The following is a 9696-nucleotide window of genomic DNA, read 5'->3' as shown; positions in this document are numbered from 1 at the left end:
ATGGAAGTAAAAATGATAATATATTAATATCGTTGGAAAGTCATTTTATTGTATATAGTTTTCACTATTGTTTTTTAATAATTATGTGTCATATTTGACTTTGGTATATACTATAGGCAGCTATTCAGCAAACATTTTTTTTAATTTTTTATACTTCACTTGGTTGTTGGTTGTGGAGATAAACTCTCCTCGAACTCAATAGAGTACACTACAGGTATGCATATTTGTAAATTACGTACCAATGATGAGGTACGTAAGTTAGTGATTTCCAATATATGTTTGCTCTCCTCTCGAATTATTGCTAATTAAAAATGTTTATGACTACTATGTGTATATCCAGGTCAGTAAAACGTACAATACAATTTCCAGTTCATCAAAATTCATTTTATTCTAAATCACGTTTTATTTCAATTGAAATACATATATTTTTAAATATATCTATAAAGTGAAAATACATTTATTGTACACCTGAGACTTTCCAAACTAATTCTAGCAGTCATATAAAGTTTATGACGCTGTGCCATTCTTTACCACAATATAATGTCTTCTTATACGGGAAAAGCTATCTTCAACATGAAGAGAATGAAGTCATAAAGTTTATGACTTCCTCTCTACATGGCTTATTTACTGTCCCTCACGTGCATAGGTAGACTTGCCACAAGCCTCTAATTTATGGATTTTTCGTAGTACATTAGCGCATTTCGGAAAGCGCCACCAGCGTCAGTTTATGTTGAGAAACTTTTTTGATGAGAATTAGAGACTTGTAAAAGAGTGAGTCAAATCGAATGCAGACCGCTGGCCGTGACAAGCATGACGTAATTTTTAGGATGCCGTATTTGCCAATAGGGTGAATGTTATGACGGAAGGTCAACCAATCAAACGGTTCTCGTTTTGGTGCCACGAATGTAGAGAGAAGTCGGGAAGTTGGGACATGGTACCGTACGTGCAGGTGTGTGGAATATTGTGGTACATTGTTAATGGAGGAAAAGAAAACTTTGTGTTCTACCAGCTTGAACCCTTGGCGAAGCCTAAGGTTTCGACCCTGCGCCAATGTTAAGCTGTAGTTCAAATCAAATATAATCAAATCTTTATTGTCCAAATATAACAGAATTTATACTGGAAACCTACATACTACCAACGAAAACAAATTGCACAATCATTCTTAAATTACACAATCAAAAAATCAGGAAAAAAAACAAAGACAAAAAGACCAAAACAGAAAATAATAAGCCTAAATCACAGTTATTAAGAAAAATAAAGATAAACCAAATCAATGATGAGGCCTATAACGCATAGGCCTATACCAATCGGTTCCATTCTCATCCAATTAGTTCGTTAATCCACCTATACCATATATTTAATATATCTACCCACTAAATAAACACATATACCGTAAAACCTCGAATTGAAGCCCAGTGGGCTTAATCTCGAGATGAAGCCCATCTTGAATTGAAGGGCCCCCTATTATTATTATTATTATTTTTTTTTTTTTTATTTATTTATTTTTTTGCAATATTAGCCCCGAAAAGAAGCCCATCTCTAATAGAAGCCCATGGGATTATTTTCGAGATAGCAGGGCTTCTTTTCGAGATAGTTGAGTATAGGCCTATATACCCTTGGTCCTTAATTCATTTCTTTGGCGGGCCTATTTTTTTTTTAGAGAAGATCTCGAGGGCCAAATGTTTGTTCAATTAGCCTATATGATGACAGAGACGTTGAAGATTAAAGCTTTGTACATCTTATAATCATAGCACATTATTTTTAATAACTACGTAAAATAAACAAACACAAACAAACATCATTGCTTGCTTAAATCATAACCAAACATGTTTATTGAAAGTCCAACAAAAATGAAACATTCTGTTGTAATCTAGAGTAAGAACTTTACTTTAATAGTATGACTATCATTGGTGCAAATTTTTCCGGGTTTTTTTTTTTTTTTTTTTTTAGTTTGTTTTTAGTGCACGATATTACTAAATTTCGCGTTACGTATATTAAAAGGTTTCCGTCGTTATATAAACGTGTCCAATTCACATATATATATATATATTCACACACACACACCTGTCTCTTATACACATCTAGATGTGTATAAGAGACAGTGGTCGATCCGCTCGAATCTGTCCACGGTCAATATGCTCAAGTCAGCCTGGTCTAGTCAAACTACTCGGTCGAACGATCCCTTCGAGTTGACTCTGTCAGTTGCAACCGAAAACTATATAATAAATAACGTTATAAAATCTACACCTTACTTCTCATATGCGCCAAAGTTGGTAGGACCGGGACCGTGCTACATATGTAATATTGACAATGTGTGAAAGTTTTAAGTTAATCGGTCCAGTAGTTTTTGGGTTGTGCTCCCGGAAGGACAAACACGCCACAGACAGACAGCCCCCACAGCGATGGACAGACAGAGCTCATTGCAATACCCACTTCCCCATTTCTTAGGGGCGAGAGGGTAACAAGATAATCTGAGATTGCGAACCCTCGCCCTGTTGAGCCATACCAAAGATATTTAGCCATACTAAAAAATAACGGCTGGTGGGAGATCCGCTCAAGTTGGCTCAGCCAGGCCAAACGAGGCGCCCATCAATCGGGCGAGTTTGCAAGCCGGCATGACCATTTTTAGTCCGTCGGCCAGATTTTTACACACCCTCAACTTTGTCCTGTGGTCGATCCCCTCGAGTCGCACACACAGACGCGCGCTATTGCAATCCTTCACCTCTCATTCGGAGAGGCGAGGGTAATTATAAATATTTCCTATCTAAATTTAATATCGGAAAACTAAAGTACTGTACAATACATGACGCTTTGGATCATGTATTCATAATTCATGTAAAATTGGCCAAACGAATTCATTAATGTAAGTATTTCTATTTTGAGTTAATGAAATTCTGAGTTTAATCAGCTGGTAGTAAATTGACAGCTAAAGTGCTTTAAAAAGATCTTCATAGTTTGGTTTTCTATGTAAGAATATGATTTGGGATATATTTAGTTCGTGATTACATACAAAATAAAATATATTTTAAAAAGTGTATAGAAAATATGAATAGTAGAGTGACGCGTATAATTTGCAATCTGGTGATCTATTTGGTATAATTTTTCACACCGCTAGGTCTTGAATCATGAACGTTTATTGAGGACCATTTTTACATTATTTTTTTTTTACATAAGCGTAATTATAACATAGATTGTAAACAGCTTTAAAACGTTAACTACTTATATTAGTTTGATGGTGTTGACCAACACATTAAACAATTATAAATATTTCATAACTGAATTTAATATCGGAAAACTAAAGCTGTACAATATATGACGCTTGGGATCATGTACTCATAAATCATGCAAAATACGTCAAACAAATTCATTAATGTCAATATTTCTATTTTTAGTAAATGAAATTCTGATTATTAACCCAATAATTATGCTGGTAGTAAATTGCTAAAGTGCTTTAAAAGGATTTCAATTGTTTGTTTCCAGATGTAAAAATATGATTTGTTATTTATTTATTAGTTCGTTATTACATAAACAATAAACTATTATTTCTAAAAAAAATATATATAGAGAATATGGCTGGTAGAGGGACGCGAGTAATTTGCCTTCTAGTTTGATTTAAAAAAAATAAATGTTACTTTGCCAGTTTATCAATATTAATTGCAGTTAGAGTTACCATCGAATTCATACAACTGATTCTTCGATTATAACACTTATTATTAACGCATAAAGCCGGATTTAATAATAACACTGTCTCATATCAGGTGATGTATGATCTAAATTGTGTTAACCTTTTTTTTTAACTTTTTTTTTAAGATTCACTATTTATTAATAGAAATTCAAGATTCACTATTTATTAATAGACCTTCAACAAACTATAAATTTATGAAAGGTTTGTAAATCTAAGTATCTTTCAAAATTAATAATTGATCCTTTTGACTTCGTTATTCAATATTTGATTGAATGTTTAAATGTTTTTAACAGTAATATAGTACAGTGCAGTATTTTATTAGTACAGTATATATAGATTAGTAAAGCACAGTACAGTAAAGTGCAGTACAGTATGATCATCCGTATTTGACAATCTCTAATTTCCCTATCTGACCTGTTTTTGTTTTCTTTTTACTTTTCTTTATTTGTGTTGCTTTCCTTTCTACTACCTTTTTTCTGTTTCAACCATTTATTCATAAAGAACGTTCCGACATGCAGACGATATATCTTCAACGTGAAATTATATTTTTATAGGTACATTTATTATTATTATTATTATTATTATTATTATTATTATTATTATTATTATTATTATTATTATTATTATTATTATTATTATTAATTATTAATTATTATTATTATTAATTATTAATTATTATTATTAATTATTATTATTATTATTATTATTATAATTATAATTATTATTATAATTATTATAATTATTATAATTATAATTATAATTATTACTATAGTACCCATTTGCCTGTATACAGTGTGTATCGTATATGAATATTTCCACGGTTCTGCTGCTGTGAAAATGCACAATGAATCAGGAGTCATTGTTCTTGTTGCGCGCCAAGCAATACATAGCTCAAACCCTTTATACTTCACCAGGTAATAACGACACAAAGTTTCTATGGAAATAGTCGATGCATTAATTACTCGATAGGAAGTGGTTGGCGGAGGAAATACTGGTGTCTGACTTTGCATGTTCAATGTTAATTTTGGTTTTATTGTTATTATATTTATGATATTAATTGTCATTTTATGGATTCGATTTTATACAGGGATGTAGTTATGGTGGACGTAGGTGGGCGGGGCCACATAGTCTTGAAGCTATAAAGCTAATTTCATGGGCCTCCACCCACCCTTATTTCACTTTTCCATCCTTAAAATCCACTCTTATTATTTAGAGTTTATGAATGTTTTTTACCTACCCACCCTTAAACCTGTCTCTTATACACATCTAGATGTGTATAAGAGACAGGTAATAACATAATATGCTATCCAAATAACTGTTTAAAAAATCTTCGCACACAATGCTAATAATGAAAACTTGTAGGCCTTAAAGAATGTGAGTTTAAAATTATAATATATAAAAGCCTATGATAGTAAGTTAATCGACCAAGTACAGCACATTGATAGATAGTATGTTGACACCAAAGTTATACACAGGTAGGCTAAGTCTAAATCCATTTATTTGCGGCATTGATAATATTATGTAGATTATAGTAAATATATAACTTACTAACAACGAATTCCTTAATCAAGTAAATAAGCTGTCTCTTATACACATCTAGATGTGTATAAGAGACAGATATATAGATGGATGGATGGATGGACGGAAGGACGGTGGACGGATGGATGGATGGATGGATAGATAGATAGATAGTCAGGGAGGGTGTATAGAATCGGACAAGTTTATAATTTTTGTGGTAATGTTATTTTAAAATTATTTTTTCGTTATCAGATTGAATACTATAAAAATAGATAGGCCTATGTTTATCTTCGCAGAAAGATTTTTGGGATTTTATAATGCTTTATTACAATAGGCTTAATGATTAAAATATGATCTTAATAATTATACCATATAACGACATAATTTTACATTGCTCAGACGTTTGCTCACTGTTAATGAATATACGTTTTTGTATAGGGCTGGTCTTCTAACTGGACGCTATCCTGTACGCACAGGAGTCTGGAATAATGAAGATCGTAGGGCTGTTTTCCATCAGGAAACTACGGAAGGCCTGCCACACACTGAGGTTACCATTCCAGAAATGTTGGCTAGGCAAGGCTACAAGTCCTCCCTCATTGGCAAATGGCATCTTGGTGTTGGTTACAATAGAGAATATCTTCCCTTGCATCACGGTTTTGATAATTATTTTGGGATTCCACATACTCATGCAGATTGTCCGTGTGAAAAGTGTTTTTTTCCAGATGATAACTGCACATCCCAAGATAGCTGTAATTATTCACAAGCTCCGTGTCAACTAATGCTTGGAGATGAAATAATTGAGCAACCCGTTAATTTGATAGAGTTAGCGGAGCGTCAAGCTAGAGCAGCGAGAAGTTGGATTCAGGAATATTCTTGTACTGGAACTCCCTTTTTTCTCATGTATGCTTTCTTACATACTCATATACCCAATTTCGCAGGAAAAAGATTTCGGAATACAACTCTAGGTGGTGAATACACCGACTCATTAGCGGAATTAGATTGGCAAGTAGGAGAAGTGATGGATGAATTGAAGAAGAGTGGAGTAATTAACAATACGTTAATCATTGTAACTTCGGATAATGGGTAAGACTAAATTATTATACGTTTTATGTTACCCACACAGCAGGGACGGATCCAGGATTCTTTTTGTTGTGGGAAGGGGAATAACAACAATTTCCGATGGTTTGAATCAACACCTATACCTCAGCCCCATCATGGCCTGGGAGTACGGTCCCCATATGAAGGCCTATATGACATCAGGCCCATTATTTAATTCGTTATCACATATGAACAACAACTACTACTTACATTTGATTATGTTTTTGTATTCTTGTTAGGGCGGCGTTGGGGGCTGTAACAAAGGGCGGGGTTTCCGGAGTGTTACGGTGTGGAAAAGGTTCGATTTTTGAGGGCGGAGTTCGTGTTCCTACTGTAGCTTTTTGGCAAGGCCGTATTTCGAGCGGAATATCAACCGAATTTTTGAGTCAACTAGACATCTGGCCAACGCTGAGAAGTTTAAGTGGTTCCTCTCCAGATGATTTTAACGTCATTCTGGATGGGTTCGATTTCTCAGATGTACTATTCAGAAATAAAAAGGTAGACTGCATTTATTATAAACATAATTTATGAATCGTTTATTGTTTTGTTTTAATAAATTTCCTTTAACTCTTTTCAGAAATAATTTCCAAACTGCAAAGAATATTGTAACTGTAAATGATATACCATTACATTGGTTTTTTAGCGTTTTTCAAAAACTAAAATTGTTAACAGAAGACAAACTGTGGTGATGGTGTTGACAATATCCTAGAATGAGTAAAGAAAAATATAAACGGAATTCGTGATTAAATTCTATAGATCAACGCAGTCGATCAAACCATACCCACCTTGCGCAGTGGTAAAATAATACTTAACGAAGACGGCCAGTCGAATAAAAAACTGGTAAATACTCGACAAAACAGAATGGCTGCATATTTACCGCGATGCACGCTGGGTAATTACGTTGCTTCGGCTTGTGGCAGTATGGGTTTTTCGTACAAAAATGTTTTCATCCAGTTTTTGAATTCTATTAGCCTACAATTATTTTTTGACTTCATGTGGGTAAATATTGCTGCTAAACTGACCAAAGGCCATGTTTGTTTTGGTCACGTGGATAACTTAATGCTGATTAACGCACTCCGGTTTACGTTAATTTCCGTGGTCAATGAAGTCTATTTACGAACCAATCGAATGAAAATAAAACTCACCGAAACTCGTAGTCAACGAAATGAACCAGTCGAATAAGCCAATTGACAGGTTACGGAAATTCAATACTTTATCTTCGAGCATAAACTAAAACGTATTTAGACAGCACCCAAAAAATAATGTGCCTTAATACGACGGGTGATTAAATTATTTCCTTGAGGGTATACTGCAGTTTCGCTCATCATACACGGCCTGTGTATTGTTGGTATTTGGACAAAGGGTGGAGGTATGCTCTCTACGGCGTGACTGCTCTAGTTTGTTTAAATATTTCATAAGTTGTTTGTTATATGGTTAATCTTTACAGAGTACAAGATCATCCATGCTGTATTATCATACGAAGCCTGATCCAAGATTTGGACCGTATGCAGTTCGTAACGAACGATATAAAGCGCATTTTATTGTCGAATGTGAAGAATCATGCGAAAGAAGTACTTCGCAATCGGATTGCCCCACTACCTTCCACGATCCTCCACTTCTCTACGATCTCCTTCTTGACCCTGAAGAGCGTGTTGATTTGAGTGAATTGGAGGAATTTCAGCAAATAATTCAAGATATGACAAACCTTCGGCTTCAAGAATCGCGTAAAGTTCAATTCGCAAAAAGCGTTCTTAAGGCAACAAATGATGATGTACAGCTATGTTGTGATCCCGGATGTCAACCCTTCCCTTCCTGTTGTCAATGTGCATCTAACTATACGGAGGAAATGTTTCCGTTAAACAGGGCATGTCATCTAGAGTGTTAAATGCAATGGGCCATTCCGCTGCGTGCCCTTCGCCGTGTGTTTGTGCTACATTCTATTTGTTTTGTTATATATTTGTCTCGATAAAAGGTTCCTAGATTTCTAAAGAAGCCATTTCTAGCCATAGTTCTATAACTTACAAATTTTTGTTCAAAGAACATGATTTTTTATGTCTGATTTTATTAGTTTTGGATAATATTTCTGCAATTGACACAGCAATCGGTTTTTACGACCATTTGGTGAACCAACTTGCTGCATTGAATTGTATGATTGAGTAAGTGATATCATTTACAGGCCATTTCGTCTGGCTATGCCTAATCTTGACTGTTACTGTGATTAGTGTTAATGATCGTTACCGGCGAACGGTGTATTGCTTACTGGCAGTATGGCTGTTGCCAAGTCTCTGATGCAGGTCAATGCTCTGTCCAGCGACATTGTTATCGTTGACGAATTGTTGTGTTTTGTAATGAATCATATTGGGTCTATGCCATATGACAAGTTATACCAGATATGTATGCAACATTTTACTTCAGATATTATTAAACGATCCAAGGATACATTAGCTGAATATGTGACGGATGTGGATAGTATTTTGCTGAAACGGCGTCAGAAGGCGGAAAATCATATGAGTAACATCCTAACATTTCTTGTTATTAATGTGGATGGTGACAGTATTCCAACTTTCGCTGCTGTGGATCTGTCTAAGATTCCGAACGTACCACTTAATACTGTTGACGCTGCCTCTTTATTTCGTGACATTAACAAGATCAAATTTGAAATGCAACTTATAAGAAGCGATATTGAGCATGGTCTCGCTGAAAGGCAGTGTATCAACAAAAAGCTGAACGAAATGCGTGATGATGTTCACTTAGTGAAGTCGGCCCTCCAGTAAACCTAACCGTTCGAGTGGCGATGAGGTGCAACAACCTGTTGATAATGATGGATACAGTGTTCCGCGGTACAACCGTAAAAAGGGGGACAAAGATTGAGCACATGCTCAAAGGTAGACCCCCTCCACCTTTCCATATGTATCTCGGTAATATGTCTGTAGATACTACTGTGAAAGATGTGAATCGACGCTAAAGTGAGTAAGTTGCCTACTAAACGTGATGATTATGTCTCATTTGTATTGAGTTGTGACGTTAAGCAAAAAGAATATGTTCTTGATCCTTCTATTTAGCCTGAGAATGCTATTATTCGTAAATATTATAACAAAAGTATGGGTTACGATGATAATCGATATGACTCTAAGTTTAATGATATTGATATTTGATCATGGTTCTACGATTACAAGAAGCTGTGAAGTGCGAGTTGTCTCGTACAATTGTAAGGGTTTTAAGTCGAATAAAAAGGATGTACTTGAATTATGTGAAACGTACGATATTATCTGGTTGCAAGAAACATGGTTATGCAATGATGAGTTACCCTTATTAAAATCACTGCATAGTGATTTTGACAGCTTTGCTGTGTCCTCTATAGATACTTCCTTCTCGTTATTGATTGGACGTCCTCA

At 34.8% G+C, this 9696-nt stretch overlaps 1 protein-coding gene across 1 annotated transcript in view; it reads left to right on the top strand.

The window, feature by feature from the left end:
* The window catches only part of LOC117108849 (arylsulfatase A-like), a 66430-nt gene extending 58008 nt beyond the window's left edge, over positions 1 to 8422 (top strand). The window contains exons 4-6 of the mRNA XM_033251017.1: positions 5642 to 6286; positions 6541 to 6799; positions 7749 to 8422. Of these exons, the coding sequence (XP_033106908.1) occupies positions 5642 to 6286; positions 6541 to 6799; positions 7749 to 8186 (1342 nt within the window). The 3' untranslated portion in view covers positions 8187 to 8422. The remainder of the gene's footprint in view (positions 1 to 5641; positions 6287 to 6540; positions 6800 to 7748) is intronic.
* The last annotated feature ends 1274 nt before the right edge of the window (positions 8423 to 9696 follow it).

The sequence above is a fragment of the Anneissia japonica genome, unplaced genomic scaffold (assembly GCF_011630105.1).
Source record: "Anneissia japonica isolate Jap-2015-1 unplaced genomic scaffold, ASM1163010v1 scaffold6417_len956965_cov193, whole genome shotgun sequence".
Lineage (NCBI taxonomy): Eukaryota > Metazoa > Echinodermata > Crinoidea > Comatulida > Comatulidae > Anneissia > Anneissia japonica.
The sequence above is the reverse complement of the archived record's forward strand: the minus strand, read 5'-3'. Positions and strand labels throughout refer to the sequence as shown.